Here is a 22,728-nt window from a genome sequence, read left to right on the forward strand (position 1 = left end):
CTATTCCCTTGAATCTCCAAAATGGAAGAGAGAGAAGAAAAAAAGTAATCTTTAAAAAGATAAAAAGTGCAGCATTTTTGTTTTGTAAAGTACTATTTAATTTTCCTTTAATTCTTTGCTTTTATATTGGAATGTATCAATACCTAATTTATTGTAATAGTTTTTCATAAGTAGGGGAATTGTTTGGAGGAAATCTCATGCTTCAGGTAATAAACTAATTTCCTGCAGGGATGAGGAAGGAATGCTTTCTCCTAAGTGCAGAGGATGATCATGGACTAGGCACAGATGTACGTGCCAGGAATCCTGTGTTCTGTCCCTAACTCCGTCACAGACTATTTGATGGTGGCAAAACCTTCAAATTGTCTTTGATTAAGCTCCCCATTTATCAGATGAGGAAAATGATAATAACTGCACAGCAGTGTTGTATAGGTTTTAATTCATCAGTATTAGAAGAGCACTTTGTAAAGCAGATATTTTAATAATAGAGTATTAAAGGTAGCTAGGAATATTGCTAGTTTTGTGCATCATGGCATTAACCACTGCTGGAGGTGAAAGCAGACACGAGGGACTTATGGTCTGATCCAGTGTGGTAAATCTTCTGTATGACTTCCAGAGAGAGAGAATGAAAGTGGAGATCAAGATAAACTTTAAAGTCTATACAGATCTTTTCTCTTGGGTAGAAAAGACTGTATTATACCATCAGCCTACTGCCCACTGTTCCAAATTAGTTGCTTGCAATGGAAAATATGTCTCTCATGGGAAATTCTACCTGTTAATTAGCACCAAAAGTTTGGGTAGGCATTTGCTCTGTGCTCTGATATTGTCTGATGAACTGTACTTGGACTCAGTAGAAATACTGAAAAAGAATAGCTAGTGTTCCAGTGGGGATAGTCCCTTGAAACAGGTGTATAAAAAGACAAAGAAATCCATAAACCATAAGAATTGGTGAACTTCTACTCTGATTTCTAATTTCTTGTCTTACTGTTTTCTAAAAGTCCCTCCTCCCTCCCCCACCGCACTCTCCTCAGGATATGTAGAAAGGGTTTTTTCTCACTCTGTCAATGTGTGTTCAGGATGCAAGTCTATTCCCCTCTACTGTCATATTAGATGGTTAAACAATACAGCATCAAGGTCTGAGGTGCGGTTGGCATAACATAATCACACCCAGGGGTGTGAGGGAAAACAGCTTGTTCCACACGGAAGTTGCTATATTATATCTGTAAAAAAAAAAAAAACAGAAAAACCCCCCAAAGATGTGTTTTTCTCCCCTCCCCCAAAATCAGAAATATTGTGTTCTTTTACCTCAAAAATATTTTAATATCAATGACTCAGAAACGTCTTTTGGAAAAAAGGGATGGGTGATGAGGCAGTTGGGAGGAGAAGCAACCACGTGTTGCACAAGTAAAATTAGCTGTGATGTTTAATGAGAACATCATGATTGAGTTCTGCTGGGAGAGGGGCAATAGAAACCTGATCACTTTCAAATGAACAAAAAACTGAAGTGAATCTCATCTTTAAAATAGATTCAGTAATCACTAATTTACCTAATTACAAGCTTGTTCCTTCTCTATTGGAGTTCAGTTTTAATTCTAACATTGCTGTGAATGTTTACAGATGCTATTTCAGACCTTGGGAATAGTCTGACATCTGAACAGCTTATCTGTTGCTACAGAATTCTGGTAATTGAAAACACTCCTTGTCAGAGGGGACATTAGCCTTTCATTGTATCCTGAGAAGGGTCAGGGGGAATTTTTATTTCGTATTTTTCCCCCTACCATTACATTTTTAAGATTGCTGTTTTACCCCAAGCTGATTTTCCTTTTTTAAGGTGAGGGAGAGAAGGGATGACCTTACAGGGAAACAATTGCCTATCTTGTACAATTCTAAGCACTGCTAATGTTTCAGACCAACAATGCTCACTTTTTAATTTTTTTTCATGTACATATTTCTGGAAAGCTCCAGACAATCCTGGAGACTGAAGCCCTCTATGTAGCCACAGAGAAGGTAAAGTACAGGCACTATCAGTGCATGATTCAGTGATAGTGTTCTGCCAACATGTCTCAGTTCTGACCTGGAGTCTCCACACTCACTTTGTTCTTGGCCTCTCTGCTGAAACTGCCAGTAGCCATGATGGTGGTTTTCATAATGTTGGACCTCTGTACAGCTGAAAGTTCATGGAGACCAAGGATGTATTTCACAGAAACTGCTAAACACTATCAATCAATGGTAGTAACGCTTTTTGATTACTACCAACCTAAACTGGTGCTACCACCCTGAACCAGTAGGTGAAAGGCCCAATATCACACTACCAGAGTCCCTGGAGTTTTCCGGTCATTACAATGCACACATTTTATGTGCTTTTAAAGAACAATACTAACTTTTAAGGTGCTGTAATAAAAACAATCAAAACACTTCCACAAAAGATTGAAAAGAAATGTTGATTGGTGTAGGACACTTTGACAGAACCAATTAGCACAGCAATAGGTATATCACATATTTAGGTACAAAAAACTGTAATTACTGTTTTTAGTGATATGTAAGTGATTTTCATTTTTTCCCCCTTCTATTAGGTATAAAATGATTGGCTGTGGCAGTCTATTGTGAAGACCTCGGAAAAAATACCAGAAATTTCTCCACTCAGTTCTTCATGATGTAAATACAGTTTGACCTTTCCCCAATGGGCAGTTAAACCATGGACAAACTAAAAAAAACATTTTGGACTGTTTTTCTAAACCAGGCTTCTATTTCCCTCTTGGGAACCTATTAAGGGATTACAGCTGAAAAGAAAAACAAAAGAGAGAAGGAAACCTTGAACTGGAAAGTTATCCTACAATGAGAATTACGAGCACATCTTGTATCTGCCCAGTCCTAGTTTGTCTCTGTTTTGTGCAGAGGTGTTATGGAGCTGCTCATCATGGCTCCATCAAGGTGACCAGAAATCAAACTAAACACATAGAAGGAGAAACAGAAGTGCATCATCGTCCCAAGCGTGGATGGGTATGGAACCAGTTCTTTGTTTTAGAAGAACACCTAGGACCAGATCCCCAGTATGTTGGAAAGGTAAGATCTTATTCCTTTTCTGTAAAGGGGTACATGGACATTAGGAGAAGAAAATATTGTTGTTCCAGATGCCAACCCATCTGATGTCTCTTGTAAAGGTAGAAGCATCTCAGAATTCAGTGATATTACAGACATTCACATTGTATTTACCTATTAACTTTATTTATTTATTATAATAATCATGGTGGGGGGGTGTTAAAAAGATGGCATATAATAGTAAAATTCACCATGCTGCATCATCTTTAGTGTTTTATGTTAAAAAGACAATTAAGGGCTCTTGATATGACTGGTGTAGTTCACACTTCTAAGTGAGATACTGTACTATCCCAAATGCAACATGCTAAATATACCATTACCCATAAATGCTGACTACTTCAGAACAAGTTTCAAATCTTCCCTGAGAAATGCTTTAGGAACAAGATTTGTCTAACCAGGTGGAGGCCAACTTTGAGATCTGTGTGAAGAAGCACCATTCTGGATGTAGTTCCATAGAGACTCTTGCTCTCTTACAGGTTATATTGTACGGTTCCCTCCACAGCTGGCTGTATGTGTATATAGGGGGATAATGGCACCAGTTCTACCGCATCCCATTAGGGCAGAGCTTTAGTGTAGTAGAAGCCCAGAGAAAGTGCAAGGACTACATTTATGTCTGGCTTTTATGCAGTGAGTTCAGGGGAAAGGTCCTTCTACTTTCCCACCTCCCTTCTGCTCCTGAGTAGGTGCCAACCACAAACTGGCATCATGTATGTAGTGCTGACTGTATGAGATAATCCATGCTAAAAACTTCATTAAATGAACATCAAGGCTGCAAAGTGTCATTTCCTAACTTCTGAGAGCTTCCAAGTTAGAGGCTCCCTAAACACTGTTCTTTTGTACACTTTATGATACCAGCCTTTCACTACCCAATACCATTTTAGTTTTCCTTAGGACCCCCGCCTCATTCATTGCACAGGATGGATGGTGCTGAGGGAATGAGGTAGCTATTCAGTATTTCTTTTAATCCCTCTCATTCAGTGTGTAGCCCCAGGACACATTTGCTGCACTCCATCCAAACTCTGCACCAAATAAGGACATTATTTTTCCCTCTTTCTTCATAGGCTTCTCTTTGGTGCTAATCATTTTGGTATCTGAGAGCCTCACAAACATTAGTAAATTTTGCAACACCTTCCTTAAGATGAGATACTCCTGAAGTTCTGATACTCTGATGTAGTGTAGAGATTGACTAACATTATCTTATGTGATTTTAATTATTATTTTTATTCAGAAAGGGAAATCTGGCTCATAGAGACTAAACTAATACTAGTATCAACAGAATTTAAATAATGGTTGCAGTGTTACAATGTCTCTTCATTCTGAGAAAGAGGTTTCTTTACTGCTATAATTTTTAATTGTATGTACATCACCAAGGTTTCATTTCAAGTGCCTTAATTTGACAAGAGATTTTCCTACCAGGACCCTAGACTTATGAAGGTGTGTGTGTATATGCGGGGTGAGGGGGTTGTTTCTCTGTAGCTTCCGTTCAATATCACTGACCTGCCAGTGCTGTCTATTATTAATCCAGTCATCTATTCTGCCTCATTGATGTTAGAGCTAGTGTTTGATATCTATCCTTTCACATTTTTCACACCCAGTTTAGGAGTAAAATCACAAAAGCGGAGTCATTGTGTAAAATGCTGTTATAATGTTTGCAGTCATTGTCACTGTAATGTACATTAAGGACAGGAATAGGCCTGTAATCAAAATGTAAGGTGTATCATATTACATGACATACATGACATGACTGTCAAGAGGATGGATTAATTTTCTGTCGCTGACTGTACAGCATTTGCTAGGAGTCAAGGTGCATAGGTTATAAGGCCAGAAGGGACCATCATGATCATCTAGTCTGTCTTCCTGAACATTGTAGGTCACAGATCCTCTTCCCCACCCACCCATAACATACCTATAACCTCTGGCTGAGTTACTGAAATCTTCACATCATGATTTAAAGACCTCAAGTTATAAAGAATTTCCCTTCACACTAGTTTAAACCTTAAAGTGACCCTTGACCTATGCTGCAGAGGAAGGAGGGGGGGAGGGAAACCCAAAAACACAGAGTCTCTGCCCATGTGACCTGAGGAAAATTCCTTCACAATCCCGAATATGGTAGTCAGTTAGACCCTAAGCATTTTGGCAAGATCCACCAGGCAGACCCCTGGGAAAGAATTCCCTGTTGTAACCCAGAACCTTCAATATTTAGTGCCCCATCACCAGCCGTTGGGGATATTTGGTACTAGCAGTGCAGATCGGCTACGGAGTTTCATCATACCATCCTCTTCATAAACTCATCAAGCTCAATCTTGAAGATGTTATGTTTTTTCCCCCCCAATGTCCTCTTGGAATTCTGTTACAGAACTGCACTACTCTAAATTTATTTAAATTCAGTTTATATCCATTTGTTCTTGTGTCATTGGTGCTGAACTTAAATAACTCCTCTTCCTCCCTGGTATTTACACCTTTGATGTATTTATAGAGCAATCATATCTCCCTTCAGCCTTCTTTTGGTTAGGTGAAACAAGTCAAGCTCTTTGAATCTCCTCTGATAATGTAGGTTTTCCATTTCTCTGATTATGCTTGTTGCCCTTCTCTGCACCTGCTCCAGTTTGAATTCATCTTTCTTAAACCTGGGAGATCAGAACTGCATACAGCGTTCCAGATGAGGACTCACCAGAGTCTTATATAATGGTACTAATACCTCCTTATCTCTATTGGAAATAACTCATTTAATGCATTTTTAGTAGTACTTATCCTTCAATCTATATCTTGGATGTTAGTCTCTCATAATCACACAATTGCCAGTGGTATTTATTTAATTAAAAACATTAAATAGGTCTCTATCCATATACAAATCTGACCCTGCGGGTTTGTAGTATACCCCAAGCACTAACCCATGGGAGCTTCTGATAGCTTTCTTCTCCAAAGTGATTTTGACCCAAACAGACTCTGTTTTATCCATTCCATTATTTTTATTTTCTTTGCAGTCTACCTCATCATTAATATACAATGCTACTTCACCACCTTTTCCTTTATTTTTGTCTTTCTTGAACAAGCACACACCTTTCAATACCTGTTCTCCAATTATGACTTCTGTTTCACCATGTTTCTATTACCCCTATAATATCTAGTTTTACTTCCTCCACCATTAGTTCTAATTCCTCCATTTTGTTACACAGGCTCCTTGCATTTGGTGTACAAATATCTTAGTTGTTTCTGTTTGGCTTCGCCCAGAATCCTCACCCAATTAGGTACCGTCATTCTACTACCACTATCGCCTACTTGACTGTTAGCTTCATTGATATTGATACCATCTTTCCTCTTAAAGTCCATTCTCGTACCCATTGCTATTCCTTTCACCATTGCTGTATTCTCCCTTTATTTTCTTCCTGGTCAGTATTAGAATCAGAAATGGAGATTACATGAGTACCTCTCAACCATCTCCCTGAGTTCCTAGTTTAAAGCTCTTTTAATCAGTTGTGCCAACCTCTATCCCAGCAGTCTATTTCCCTCCCTACTCAGATGGAATTCATCTCATGAGAACAGTCCTCTGTCAATGAATGCCTCCCCATGGACAAACATCCCAAAGCCCTCTTTATAGCACCACAATCTGATCCATCTGTGGATCATCATAATCTTGAGTCGTCTTCGTTCTCCTCCTGTAGAGACATGTAGAATCCCACTGAAGATCCCCTGAGCCTCCATTTCTTTAAGTGACTTCCCCAGCCTGGCAAAGTCTTTCTTGATGCATTCTAGTGAGAATCTAACAGTATCATTTATTCCCATGTGAAGGATAATCAGTGGACTCTTTCCTGCTCCCATTAGGATATTCTTCAGCTTCAGGTCCACATCCTGTATCTTAGCTCTCAGCAAACAGCACACCCTTCTGTTCTCTGAATTGACTCTGGTGACAGGCCAGTCTGTTCTTCTTGGTAGGAATTCACAAATCACTTAAATCTTCCTCATCCTGATGTTGGTGTGCTTCTCCAGTCTTCCTCCTGTTTTTTCTGTCCTCTCTTGAAATATTCTGCAAGTCATCCTGTATTCCTGTGGACCCTAAACTGTGGGGTGTGTCCCCCTATGGAGGCACGGAGAACATTCAGAGGGGGGTGGTAGAGCCCATGGGGGGCGAAAAGGGAGCACCACCCAGCCCCCCTCTGCACCTGGCTCCACTCTGGCTGCGGCCCCAGCCATATCTTCCAGCCCCAGATGTCGCTCCACTCCCTGCCCCAGCTGCATCTCTAGCCTTGGCCTCCATCCCTGGCTTCTGGATGTGGCGGCAGCTACAGCTCCCAGCCGCAATCCTGCTCCTGGCTGCCATCCCAGCTGCAGCTCTGGCCCTGGACACGGCCCCACTCCTGGCCACAGCTGCAGCTCAGCCCCAACCATGGCCCTGCTCCTGGCTCCTGACCATGGATCCTTGGAAGGGTTGGAGGGGGCACAGACAGAATCCATTATGGGTAAGGGAGGGCACAACCTAAAAAGTTTGGGGACCACTGCTGTATCCTCCTGGAGCTCTGAGCTCTGACTATCTCCATTGACTCTTCCCCTTTTCTTGTAGGACTGTTTGCTTCTTCCTTATCCTCCCACCTGCTGTTTTTGCCTGTTGTGTCCCTTCTTTATTTTCCAACTCAGCAAACCTATTTGTGAGCTCTGTTTCTCCTTCACTAGCTGGTCTTTTCCTCTCTGTGATTCTTGTGTCACATGCTTCCACCATTTTCCTCACTCAGCAGTCTACCCTCATTGTTCTCCTGTCCAGCTTGCATCTGCGAGTCTTGACTTTTCCCTTCAGCCTCTTCTTGCCTTCCCTCCATCATCTGCTTGAATCCCCATTGCAACTCAACCATAGTTTCAACTGCATCTCCAAACCCCAGACAAATTTCTGTAGGTAAGAGAGGCAAGCTTTACAGCTTACTCAGACCTGAAGAAGAGCTCTATGTAGCTCAAAAGCTTGTTTCCTCACCCATCTTGTCTCTGTATATTAAAATTGTCATTCATACTTCCCAGAAAAGACAATGTGATGACACGATGATGTCAGAGATTAGTTCTAATACACAGCAATGCTGATTTAGTATTTTCGTGATCATATCAAGAAAATTGCAACTTTTTTTTCGTAATATTAGTAAGGAGAGAAATTGAAAATGTAGAGCTTAAATCAAATGGTAAGGAGGGAAATATGTTTTCACATGTATAACGAGCTCATATATAATAAATAAATAAGCTGCATAAGGTAACTAGAGTTTGAACATTTTCATATGATAAACTATTAATACAGTAGACTGCATTACATTTATTTTAATAATTTGGAACATTTTTCTTACTTGATATTAAATTAAATGAAAAATTTAGATGCCACGATCTCGCTGAAGATTTTGCACATGGTTTATTATCTGTCTTCATGCTTTTGTAAAGATGAGTGCAAGTGGCATAATCAGCAGATAGAAAAAATATGTGCTTTGTTTTATGCTTTTTTAAATTGCTAATTTCACAAATAATAAATTAATATAAAATTATTTTTCCAGGATCTATTGCTGGTGAAAATATGGTGGTAATAGTAAAGTAGCATCAAGCACATGCAAATACTTCTTCCTTTCCTGCACTGCCCTTGGGTACTTCCCAAGAGTTGTGACTTAAATATTACTTGTAATCAATCCATCAATCAATCAGTCAATCAAATCCTTTATAATGTAGGAAAATGGCCTACAAGTCAGTTCTTAAAAACAAATAAAAGCAACTGTATTTTTTAGTTCTCTTAGTTTAGTTACACTAAAAATTCTCATGCTGTCTACCTTGTTTTGTTTTGTTTTTCTGGAAGACTCTATGGATGACTAGAGAAGTAGCAGGTTTTGAAACCTTAGATAACCTGGATGGGAAACCTGATTGATTGAGAAGAGGAAGTGATTTTTATTCAGACTGTTTAAAGCTGTTTTTGTTTGTGAGCATCTATATAACTAAAACACCAAGCAAACAGTTGGAAGAGAGATTTGTTGTTAAAGATTCACTACAACTACTCCTTCAATTAAGGGTTGAGAGAACTCACAAGCTACCTTTCTGGGTCCTTCCAGGGAGACCTGCAGCAAAACAGCAAAGATAAGACTTAAGACTTGAGGGAAAAATATTCTTGAAAAAGAATAATAGTAAAAGTTTATCTTATCTCTTTGTACGTTATAAAGAAGCAAAAACAAAAGTACAAACTTTCTTTTCAGGTCTTCTGTTTAACTCTGTTTTATCTGCTTTTCTAGTATCTGAGGCTGTTTAGAGTCTTATAATTGCCATCCTTACTCATGCTGAGCATAGGCCTATTCTGCACCATTGAAGTTGATTGGAGCCTTGACATTAATTTCATTGGGCCCAGGACTCTAGTTTCTTATTCTGTGGGTAGTCTCACTGATTTCAGTGTGGCTACTCATTGAGTAAAGAGCTATTAAAGATAGTGAGGCTGAATCAAGCTGCAATATAAGAGCAAAGTCTTATATCACAGTTCTTATATCACAGTTCTTTAGAATCATATGTTTCTTTAGAATCACAGTTCATAGAATCATATGATTCTATACTTGCTAAATTTTCTTCCTCATGTTTCCATGTTACTATTCAACATATCAACTATCTGGCTGTTTGGCTATAAGAAAAGAGGGACTCATTACACAAATTGTACTAGTCATAGAATGTAATGAAACTCCCTTACAACTTGGAATCTCAAAACATTCAAAGGTTATTGGAGGGAAATTAAAACCTAGTAGAAGAGACTGCTTTCACCCATCTGAATTTGATGCTTAGAATTCAGCCATTTCTCAGATTTCCTGGAACATGTTCTCTGTGTCACTCATAATGCAGTTCCATGACAGGAAATGTCTATATAAATGAGACTGACAAGTGCATTTTGACTTGACAGAATAAACAAACAAAAGCTGGAACGTAGTAGAGTTCAGTGTTAGACAAAAGACATTGGGTGAAATTCAAACCTGGTGTAGTTTCACTGAAGTCAGTGTGGAATTACATGAGGGAGGAATTTGTTCTTTTATGTCAGAACAACAACATTCAATCTACTATATCAGTAGAATATTGTTTTTGTCAAAAAGCTTTATCCAGTCTATTAAGCACATACTGTAAACCTCCAGACTGCTGTGGTGAGACTATCATTTCAATTAAAAGTTCAAACCAATTTTATCAGGGTGAACCCCTTGAGGTACTTTATGTACTGAAAAGTCTGGCTGGCACTCAGCGTTCTCTAACCTTCTCCTTGTTATTACTTCTTGCTCTTTCACCCCATATTCACATACACCTATATCTGCAGCACAATAATTTGTAAAATATTTTCTACACTAAGTGGAAACATTGATCAAGTCAAGACATTTAAGGGTACAGGGACACTCATACCTTAAACTAGCCACTTTGAAGTTAAGGAAGGCTAGATCCAGCCATTGTTGCCTGCCTTTTGAAGGTAAGGAAAGTCTCATTAGGAGGATTAAAAAGAAGAGATAAAAAAAAGAGTGTGGAACGCTATAAAGATGGTTGGAAATATTATTACTACATAACAAAAAGATCTTGTAAATAGCAAATAATGTTAAGGGGGAAGTAAAAAGTAGGGGAAATCATAAGGTTAAATAAAACTCATGAAGAAATCAGACACATTAGATGTAATATTAGAACTGCAATATATCACACAACCTTTTGAAAGCAACCAGTGGTTTTTAAAATTATATGCAGTATAACGTGACCAAAGGGAGGTTACTTCCCGTATGTTATAAAATACTTACGGGGAAAAAAAGCAAGGATAAAATGTGGAGTTTCTGACATAAGGGAATTTTATATATATATATCTGAACCAATGATACTTGTCAAGACAAGTATATTAGTATGCAATATGTAAGTATTCACAATGGATGACATTTATGTGCATTAAAAGAAATATACTGCAAAAAAAAAATCAAAGATTAGACGTTAATCTAGTCTATTTCTGACTAAGATGGATTCCTAGCCTCTTAGAAGAAATGTCATTGTAAATGCCTGCCCAGAAACAATGTGTTAAAACACACTTGGGTGACTATCATGCAATTTTCAAAATTTAGGGAATATCTTGGTTTAATGATGATACTCCTTTTTCCCCTAATCCTGCAATTTACCATCCATGGGTGGCCTGCTACACCTGCATGGAACCCTTTTGAAGTCACTGGAGTTCTACTCATGGAGAACAGTCTTCCTATGTATTGTAAATAGCAGGATCTGGGCCTTATTTGGTAGGTCTTTTTAACTACAAACAGATTAAGTGGCATATGTTTTGTCTTTATTCTCCTTAGCTGGCATGTTTAAAAACAGAACAAAACTATGGAGGTATGCATACTAAGATCTCCAAGATTTGGCCCTAAAGTAATAGAAGTAGACTATTAACATCCTTAACATCCTTCTTATATTTGAGACTTCAATTACTTTACTTTGGAAGGTATCTGTGTTATTAAACCCCCAAGTTTAAGATTTGTTCATGGGAATCAGAAGACCTTGTGCTATTCCTGGCTCTGTTACTACCCTGCTCTGTGACAGTAGGCAAGTAACTTCACATCTCTGTACCTCTGTTTTCCATCCCAACCTTTTTTTTATTTAGATTTAGCTCTTTGGAGCAGAGATTCTTACAATCTCTGTGTACATTGCCTGACACAGTGGGCCCCCAGTCTTGGGTGAGCACCCTTAGGCACTACAGCAACATAAACAATACGTAATAATAATCCTTCGTCCTGATGATGCAAGTAGGTCTGTTGCATAGGCCTATTACTGACTATTTGCACAGGGGTGTATTTCACATTAAATCAACAACTTTGGGTATGTCTACATGGCAATAAAAAACCCCATAAGTCTCAAAGCCTCAGTCAGCCTCAGACTTGGCCTTGTGGGGCTAAAAGTTGTAGTATAGTGATTTGGGCTCTTGCTGGAACCTGTATCTGGCACCCATCCTCCTTGCATGGTCTTGGAGTCTAGGCTCCAGCCCAAGCCCTAACATCCACACTGCAATTTTATTAGCCCCACAACCTGAGTCAGCTGACCCGGGCCAGCCATGGCTATATCATGGATCTTTTATCACAGTGTAGATGTAATCTTTGTGGTTTCATTGAAAAAATGTTCCAAGCCATTGTAACACTAGCATTTTTGTTGGGTATGAGTAGTTGTCATAGAGATTATATACTTCTGTCTGACAGCCTTTTGTGAGAAACAACAGAATACAAAAAAGCCACAAGTGGGAATTTCATGACACTATGGTTTCAGAACACAACGCTACCCCAGGGAGAATTCAAAAGTTTTCTAGCTGTCTTGACAATCTTCTAGTTTCTGGTTTACATTTTTTCCTCAGAGCTTCAAAAGCACTATCTGATCTCTAAAACCAGTATACTTTCAAAAATGCTTTTCTGAGAATTTAAAATGCATCATTCTTAAATAATTGTACGTATCAAATGTGTTGCACTAACACTGCATTACAGAAGAGACAGTGGCAATAACTATTTACTAAACTAGAAACAATCTAAATTAGTTTAATTTATTAATATATCCTGCAAAATTAGAATCTGTTCAAAGCCAAGTGACTGCCCTGTATTACCTTTGATAATCCTAATGAATAATGTTCACCATTTCTTGTGGTATTCCCTTTTTCTTCAGCTATATATTGTTTGCTTTTTTTCCGTCCCCAACCCACACCCCTGCAGTAATGCTGTTGGAGAAGTGGAGGTAAACTTTTTTTTTAAAGCTGTTGAAATGCTTCAGCTGGATTCCCTTCACTTGCTGAAATTTCACTGAGGGACTGCACTCTAAGTTTTTAGTAACTCATGAATGTATTTGGGACCTGTAATTCCTTTGCACGCTGTAGTACCTCTGATTTCAAGAGTGACTTTAAAAGATCACTTCATCCCACTCCCGTGCACACTCCTTTGAGGATAAAACATGATTTAATTTTTATGTTAGCCCAGTCCATGCTTCTGCCAAATACAGTGCTTCATGTATGAGCAGAATATTATAGATAGGCACAAGGAGAAACTAAACCCAAGGTTTTTCAATGTGCTTTGCTTACAGCCTCCTTACTCTGAGCCAAATTAAGCAAGGAGATAATGTAACAAATTAAACCAGGAGATAATTTGTTTCAAGGAGACCTCATTTGCTTATGCTAATAGAGAGACAGAATACAAAAAAAATTAAGATACATCAACATGATTTTGAACTACAGCACCTTTTCTCTAAACATCTCAAAGCTCTTTGCAGTTATTAATGAATTTAACATCATACATAACAACCCTGTGATTTGGAAAAATATTATCTCAGTTTTATAGAAAAGGAAACTGAGGCATGTGGCAGGAAGGTCATATCAAGTCCTGGGTCTTAGCCCCAAATCTTTGTTTCTGATGAATCAAAAAGAAATTTCATATATATTAAAAAAAGATTATTGAAATCAGTTTCTGTTAAATGAAACAATAGAATTCTGTACATCTGGAATAATAAGCAGGGATGAAGGTTCAGCTTCAGAAACATTTTATATCTCTGCTCTTTTTTTTCATTTGAATTGTGTCCTCCCAGCTTTAACCAGACTCCTTTCTGTAATATGTACTACTGAGTACACACAATGACAATCAATCTCCCTAGGTTCCTGGCATCACAACACAAATGGTGTTTAAGGCAGACAGATGCAGATTTGTTAGCATTATCAAGTCAAAAGGAGCTTGAGGCATAACTCAGGACCACAGAACAAGGGAATTAATTGTAATGGCAGCAATGTTGCTGTCTCTGAAGTGCTCCTCACTTCATTGAAGCCCTAAATTAATGGGTAGTCATGCTGTGTATTTTTCTCTTTTTCATCTCATGTGTGCAGATAGAGATCTCTGTCTCTGCTGTGTGGTGCCTGTAGAGCACAATGTTGTTATTGGAAAACTTGATGTTTACCTAGTCAGTAGATTAATTTTATTTTTTAAAATTAATTTAGCATATTTACGGTGTATTACTGAGCATTGTTTTATCTGTAGCCCCCAGAACATAAGATCATAACCTGGAGATCACTAGCTACATGTTTGTTGATGCCAAAATGGCATCAATGGCAGGTTGGCCTATCTAGACCACCTGAGGATTTGCCCCCCTAGAGGAGAATTGGAGACAATTGGTTTGTTTATACCTTGTAGTAGTTGTGTTCCCTCTGTTTTGATTTGATGGAGCTTTCATTTGTTGTACAGCCTGAAGACTTACTGAGCCCATTAAAAATTGGTTATCATCCTGACCTGCAAATCCTCCCCCCATTATAGATAATAAGTCAAATATATCTTGTAAAAGAGTTAATGAAGTATGTCAGTCTGTATGTAAAAAGGTACATAGACAGCTTGTTCCCTTTCATAATAGCCAATGGAAAAATCTCTTGTGTGGGGCAAAGGTACATAGACAACACAGAACAGAGTTTACAGTAGCAACCAAAACTGCATTTACTGAAAGTACATACCAAACTGGCTGCTGTTTACTGTCTCTTTGTGTTAATATATAAAATTAAAGTGAACTTGTTCCCTACATTAGTGGGTCTCAAACAGGGGTACACATACCCCTGGGGGTAAACAGAGGTCTTCCAGCGGGCATGTCAACTCATCTAGATTTTTTCCTAGTTTTACAACAGGCTACATAAAAAAGCACTAGTGAAGGCAGTACAAACTAAAATTTCATACAGACAATGACTCATTTCTACTGCTCTATATACTATATACTGAAATATACATTCAATATTTATATTCCAATTAATTTATTTCATAATTATATGGTAAAATGAGAAAATAAGCAATTTTTCAGTAATGGTGTGCTCTGACACTTTTTTTATTTTTGTCTGATTTTGGCATGCAAGAAGTTTAGGTGATGTGAAACTTGGGGGTACGCAAGACAAATCAGACTCCTGAAAGGGGTACAGTAGTCTGGAAGTGTTGAGAACCACTGACTTACATGATGTTCCTTCAGTCTTCACTTAAAGCCCTTCAATTCTGCTCATCTTTTTCAATTCCATCCTTATTTTAAGAAGACTTTTCTGCCAATTGCAAATCCTAAATTTCTGAACAAATGATTGAGTTTTACCAGCTTCCTTTCAGACATAAATGCATTAAAATTTCCAGTGTGAGGACTATTACACACAGGAAAGATAATCTGAAAATAAATGAGGAAGACATGTCTAGTTAAAACAATTTGTATATCACTAAATTCATCTCACCCCACCAATGTGAAAAAAAGTATTTTACACTTGCTTGCTGTGTAGCACACTGTCTAAACATTGTACAGAAATAGTCCTGTCCTCGGTTAATGGGCATTACGTTTGTTTGTTTGTTTTTTTTTACCTTGTACACAAAACAAAACCATTGCAAATCAGAAATGTTAGAGATATTCAAGTAAAATTAAATGACTAACTGCAGAAACCTTGGAACACTTCTGCAGACAATCAGCATTTTAACTTTGGGGAATTTTGTAGTTTTGAGGGTGACCTCAAAAGGGTTCTCGAGGCCGCAATGCTTCATATTTTTATTAATGTTCAGTTGACAACCAAAAGAGGGTTTTGTAATTGGCTTTTGTTTGATAGGCTGCTATGTAGAAACAAACAGGACACGGATAATTAAACAGGTGAAAGAAGCCAGTTTGTTTAACTGTGCGGAATTTCAAAGAACCAATTGTAGTGTAAAAGGGACAAATCTCACACAATCTACCTCTTTGCCCCCGCCAACTGTGTACAACAGAAATACATATCTAAGGATACACTGAAAAGCTAGGTAACTGGATGATTCATCTGTGCAAATAGTATGACAAATGCAACTTGATTAATGGAGTGCAGTCTCTTTGGTAATTGAGTAGGGAGTTTCTTGATATAAAAGGACACTGTTTTGTGAAATTATTTAGTTTACTGAGTAGAAGGGAAATTGCAAGTAAAATACCTTGTTTTGTATGTCCTGTTCTCCAGGACCAAACAAGGGATGGGTTGACTCCTAGGGTATGTCTACACAGCAAAGAAAAACCCATCACTGGCTGGGCCAGCTGAGTCAGGCTAGTGGGGCTATGGCTGTGGATCTGTTTCACTGCTGTGGAAACTCGCAGGCTCAGACTGGAACTTCAGCTCTGGGACCCTCCCATCCTCCAAAGTTCTAGAGCCACTCTTTGTGGATGATGAAGAGATGAAATCTTTCCTCTGTAACGGGAGAAATATTGCCAGTCTTCATTCCGAACATAAATCCCCCAAACTCCTTCCTTTTAGAGGATGTGAGACAAATAAATTCCTTTTGGAGGGAAAAAAATATTTTCCCACAATTACTATCCCACAGTTTGATATCTTAATTTACCTCATTACTTATGGAATTTCTTGTATATCTTAGTTTAGCTGATTGATAAGCTAAAGGGTTTTCTAATACATTTCTTCTTATTATTAAGAACTCCTGTTTTAATAAGCACTTCCTAATGAGTTAACAACATTTTAATGGGTCATTATTTCAGAAATCATGAAAAATATCTGTAATAACAAATGACCCTTATCGGTCATGGTACATACAAGGATTATACATACCTCCTTTTCAATTAATCAGTCTTGTTTATTATAACATACTTCTGTAGGGTTCCTTCATTGGTTTTGAGGGGTCCTGTCAATAATATTTCAGGCTATATTAGTAAGGTTAGGGTAAAAAGCCAGGTAAAAGATTACTCACATTCCATTATTGAATTCATTTCCCCTTTACCCACTAGGTTCAAGTGAAGGACAAGGCATTTTTTCAGTTTCAATAGGTAAAGGGCACTAAATGTATAGATTTGCAACATAAAAAATATGTTGGTTAGTATATAAAATAATTATCACAATTTAATATACTGAAATCATAAAAAATAATATTTACAACATTTATTGAGAATACAGCAGATAAGATAATGTATGTAACAAACATACCAATATCAATATGTGCATATTCCTAGGGCCTAAAATATATTATCTCTTTGAGATTCTGTCCTAGATTTACTTTACAACTATACAAAAACAATTTGTCTTCTATATTGCAAATTTCTGTAATATGTTTATTATAACAAGGCCACTCTCCTTTAGCAAAGGAAGAATACTTAATTTGGATAAATGCTATAATCAAAGAATTTATGGCATAATCACACATTAATTTACACATAAATAGATACATAAAAAATTTAGTGTAGCCCTAAATGATTATTGCTGAGATTTTGTGTAATGAGAATAAAATGTATGCCTAATTCAAATACTTCTCATGCCTGTGTTTTTTTGTTGAGAATTGACAGATCACAACATTTTTGGAGGCTTGGTTTGTATAAAAACATTTTGATATTTATCAGAGCCCTAGATTTTTTAGGTCTACATATGTGAGCTAGAACAAACTTCCTCATAAAATATCTGATGCTTCTTCCTCCTAGTTGGGCCAGAAGTACTAGGAGAAACTTTTCTGCTAGTATTTCAACACTTCTACAGTAAATCAGGAGCTGGAAAGGGGCATAGGAATTAAAGATTGTCTGAAAAAATATCCTTTTAAAACCTCTGAAATAATTTATTTTGAGGTCTGGGTGTTAGTACAGGTTGCTTTATTATTTTGCCTGTACCAGTTCAACTATCTCTAGTCAAAGTAGCCTTCACTATCTCCCTCCTGACATAGAAAAAACAATATCATGGATTAGAAGGAATGAGAACATTCAGAGACAAAATGGTTAAATATGTAAGAGGAATAATGAAAATTGAAAACTTTCTTTATTTGTTTACACTTGCTGAGATTTGGAAAGAACACTTAGTGATCTTGTAAAATCACAAGTGTCAGAATTATGCATCTTTGTTTTACTTGCCAGAAGTCAGTCAATGATGTCAGATATATAGAGACAGCATGTGTGATGATTCCCAGCCGTACACAGGGTTGTGAGACACCTCACCACTACCAATCTTTACCATGAAGTGGTCTTGTCCGTGTCTGATATAGGTCAACTCCCTGAAGCCAACACCCTCTGGCAACACAGGAACCATCTTTCAGGTTTCCACAGACTTCATGCTCTTTGTGCAGGCTAATGATAGACACATACCTGTTGTCAGTCAGCTAGGGCATGTGTGATGGTATGAGTTCCCCTTTGGACACCGTCTCAGCTTCTGCAGATAGCTGAATCGATAGACCTCGTTAAGCATGACCCATAAATTACCACAGACTCGGATAAGTGGCTAAGGTGCGCGGCCGGGTTTATTGAAAGCGAAGCATGGTGCTAGCACCCCATAGGAGCTACAGGTACACTAGGACATGAATGCTCGGTGCAATGGACCGGCTCAGTTAATGGCAGAACTTTCCGTTATTCCCTCAGCCGGATAAAGCTTCCCTGTTACAATCCCCTTCATATACCCTTATATAAACAGGTTACACACTACCTCTTTGATGTCTTTGGTATTGGTTATTGTACCTTGCCTACAAGTCAAGCATAACATCTTCATCCAGCCTCCTGTCTCTTTTACCTTAAGGTCGGGGTGTCTCTGTACTGTCCCTCATGATTGTGTTTGTGTATCACTGCATCTTGAGGAGAGCTTGTGCTGCCTCCCTGTATTGTACTGCTGTTTGGGGAGCATGGGTACAGTCTCCCAGGATTGTTTTTCTGCAGTCACCATTTACTGGGGGAGTTAGGACTACTATTGCTTTTAACCACACTTTGTTCCTGTTACTGCTCATTAGGAATGCCAATGCATTAACAATGCTGTGTTTCTGCCAAGTTCCTGTATCAGTCAGTGAATTTGTAAGCAGGCAAGCAGTTGTTGTTTCCTAAAGTCAGACTTTGGTTTAAGCCTCAGCTCTTTCATCTAGGCCCATCATACTAGCCTCATGTCTCTGGCTTTCACTTTCTACTACAATACCAATGCCCAAGTCCTCAGAGTGCTCCCTGCAGTGTTCAGCCCTTAACCACTGAACCCTCACAGAAATTACCATATTTGCTTTCCCCACAGGGAGAGTGAACACACTAGCTTTTTATATTCAGCTCAGGATCAGGTTCATTATAACATCACAGCACTGAGATATATTTATAGTGAAAACAATCATAAATTTATCATCAAAGATTAAGATTTAAGAGATAGTGAGTAATGGTAATAGAAACAAAGTGGTTACACATAAAATAAAATATGACAATGGAAACCTTGGTCTACACTTATTGGTTACATTCTCTCTCTCTCTCTCTCTGTATATTTATATTCCATCCCCCCCAGCCAAGTTCAGTCTTTTGCAGAGCTAGCTGGTTTCAGACAAACCAAAATCCAGATGTTCATGAATCACCTCTGTCTGCCAGAGGTTTTCCTCAGTGAATGGATAACAAAGTATTTTTTCCACATTTTTATATTCTTCTTTAAAGTTCATTATTTGCTCCCGAATACAGGACAACCACCTGTCCTTTAGTCTTTCTCTATGCATCCTTCTGTTGACTTCATATGTAAAGTGGGCTTCCACTGTGTTGTCTTACAATGCTTAATTTACATGTGAAATGAGATCCAAATGCCTGTCTCGAAGAAACCTGTTACACCAACCAAAGAGAAAAAAAGACTCTAAAACATATTTTCAGTACATACACCCAGCTCCTTAAATATCATTCATACATACATCACACAATGATTGAGTATCAGTATGACATAATTCTTTATTAGAGACCTTCTATAATATTCTTTATGGATAAATATTATGAAAGCAGTGTCCTAGATGTAGTGAGTTTTTAAGGCCTATTAAGAGTCACTGTTACAGAACAGTTTGCCAGTGAGACTCTACATCACAAAAATGCAGTCAAATGCCACATTTAGTGATGTCAGAGATATACAGAGAAAGCAAGAAGTGTATGAATATGAAACACTGCTGTTTCCAAATGTTCAAATTTTACAAGCATTATAAGGTGTATTGAACTTTCACAAACTCCATCCAAAAAAAATTTTTTTGACTCCCTACATCATTTCATTTAATAAATAAATAATAATTTTACTATGTGCAAAAATGATAACTTCAGTAAAAATGGAAATTCATACCTCAATGTGTATAATACTTCAGGATTTTAGGCTTGTTTGTTCAAGCGGAAAAGTTGTGGCCATTCATTTTATTCTGAGTGAAACAAGGTGGGATATTCAGAAGCAGCTTCACTAACTATTGAGTAAGCTTGGACCCTTTTTTGTGTCCTCAGTAGAGCTTGAACTAACTTCATATGATCTTCCAGTTCATGGTTTTGACGTATTCATGGAATGTGTGAGAGAATTTGCCGTCTTGTCAGTGCAGTACCTGTTCTATGGATAAACTTGAATGGATAATAGTGTCAGTTGATGACGTTGTGCTCCAGAAGATAGCGGACTAGAGGACTGTCCATCCTACATTTTTCACAACCTCTAAATTAATTGATTTGTTTTTTATATATTTCAACCAACCTCTTCCCTCACCTAAAATAAAACAAAACACCAAGCACACAGAATACTGTGGTGACTGTGTGATTACTGTGTCTTTGAGGAGCTCAAACATTATATGTGGTAGCATTCAAAAAGATTGGTTAAATGGAAGGAGCTGCAGCTGGATTTTGTTGGAGACTGAACCTAAGAATGAAGTGGGGTCAGATGCAATTTGTAAACAGGTACCCACTTAGTGTGTTAACTCAACTTGTTGTTGTTACGTTATTTTCTTGCTGTTATTCTGATCCTGGTAAAATCACTGTAGTTATATTAAAATGCACAACTGGCTCACTAGCTTTTAAAAGACATAACTATCAATATTGTTTTTCTTCTGATACTTGCTGGGTATTAAGTGATGTGAGAATTCTTATGAAGCAGTGCAGCTATAACGACTTTCAGGAAAGCAGTGAAGTTAGTCCCAGGGTACTCCAAGTATAGAGCAAGATGAGTGGCAGGCATCTACTCTGGAACTTTATTTTGATCATTTTATCCTGTAGCACCTGTTTCTAGTCTATATCTTACTTCAGTGCAGGGTAGCACCGGGATGATTACAATTACAATTGCAGCATTTCATTTACAGAAAGATATAAAGAAAAGAGATGAACAATGAATGACAAATTAAAGGGTTCCCACCAGATGACATCCTCCTCCCCTAGATTAGTAGCTGTGTGAGACAGGGACTGAGTCTTTGTTTCTCTATCAGCCTCTGAGCACACCTAAGGAGCGCTAAAGCAATGTGACTAAAGAAGGGCAGGTTGGAAGGAGATAACGTGATAAGATGAGTATCCTGAACTAAAATAAAGTTATATTCAGACCTAATGTTAAGCAGAAATATTTGTTCATTTAAGTAGCATGATTAATAAGTGCATAATTACTGACATCAGAAGAGGTCATGAAAGTCTATGAGGATAGTACTCTGTGCTGAAAGTTCAAGAGTCCTATTAAATGTCCTGAGATGGTGCAGCCATTGCAGAGATGATGGTCTCCTGGGAGGAGGCCCTTACAGACTGTTCTAATGTAATTCACAGGACTCAAATAAATAATAAATACATTGGGAGCAAGCTGATTTTCAGCACTACTATACTGTTCACTAGCGTCATAGCATTGATAAACATAGCAGTATGCAATCCAGGTACTGTCCCTCATTACGAGGCTTTGAGTGCAGTCTGTGGAGGTTGGCAGGTAGTTTGCCTCTGCTCTGTGCAATGTCCAGTGACCTGTCTTGCTAACAGGAATGTACTTTTGAAAATGACTCCAGCAGGAGAACTCCATTAGCCGTGCCTCCCTTTCTCTGTTATATACCATGCAAAGTAGCACAGACTAGAAAAGAATTGCTCCCTTCACAGGAGGACTGAATTTCTTCTTTTCTCAGAAGAAGAACAGTTGAAGGGAGCCCTCTTGTGGAGTTTAGGGGGGATATGATACCAGATTTACATAAGGGATTATGATTTAATTAATAATTATAATTTGCCATGCAGTTGAAAGTGTTCCCACTAGTTGACATCCTCCTCCCCTTTGCCTCATGTCACCTCTTTGCTGCCGTCCCATGTTTTTCTATATCCATTTCACAGGGTTTCTTTTGGCATGAGAAATTTTCTTTTTAAATTGAATCAGGCTTGAAACTAGGAATTTAAATTATATAAAATGTTGCAAACTCTCAAAAAATAGCATGAGATATATGCAAAATCTGAAGCACTTGTAAAGCCTTCCTGTCACGTGAACAGCTAGAGGCACGGGTGAGACAGCAGCATTATTATTAGCAGTCTCTCAAATAAAATTTGAGTAGAGAACCAACCCAACTGTCCCCTGTTTAAGCACAGCTAACCACAATTGATTCTGTGACTATTGATAAACATTTGCTAGATCTTTATCAGAAAGTAAATTATATTCTCAGAGGCTACATTTGTCCTTGAAGATTTTCAGAATTTCATTGGCCAGTATGACATTCAACTCCTACATAACAAAATTACATTGAAGCCAGCATTTCCAGAAAAAAATGAAAAAGCAGTAAACAGCATTCAGAATGATGTGTTGGGCATGCATGTCTTTTCTGTGTATGCCTGCAAATTTATCAGAGGTATATCCACTGCTTTGTTTTAGATGCATGAAGCCCTCTTCTTATTAGTAATGATATGATTAGAAATCTGAAAATGGCCATACTTTTGTGTGTTTAAAAAAGAAAGGCAAACCAGGAAACCAGTGTTTCAAAATATTCT

The 22,728-nt window shown here is 38.0% G+C and overlaps 1 protein-coding gene across 1 annotated transcript in view; it reads left to right on the top strand.

The window, feature by feature from the left end:
* Positions 1-22,728, top strand: part of CDH18 (cadherin 18) — a 518,716-nt gene that overhangs the window by 284,524 nt on the left and 211,464 nt on the right. The window contains exon 5 of the mRNA XM_067569768.1: positions 2,571-3,060. Within this exon, the coding sequence (XP_067425869.1) occupies positions 2,833-3,060 (228 nt within the window). The 5' untranslated portion in view covers positions 2,571-2,832. The remainder of the gene's footprint in view (positions 1-2,570; positions 3,061-22,728) is intronic.

Source organism: Emydura macquarii, unplaced genomic scaffold, assembly GCF_026122565.2.
Source record: "Emydura macquarii macquarii isolate MOO-44397 ecotype Brisbane River unplaced genomic scaffold, CSIRO-AGI_Emac_v2 contig_320, whole genome shotgun sequence".
Lineage (NCBI taxonomy): Eukaryota > Metazoa > Chordata > Testudines > Chelidae > Emydura > Emydura macquarii.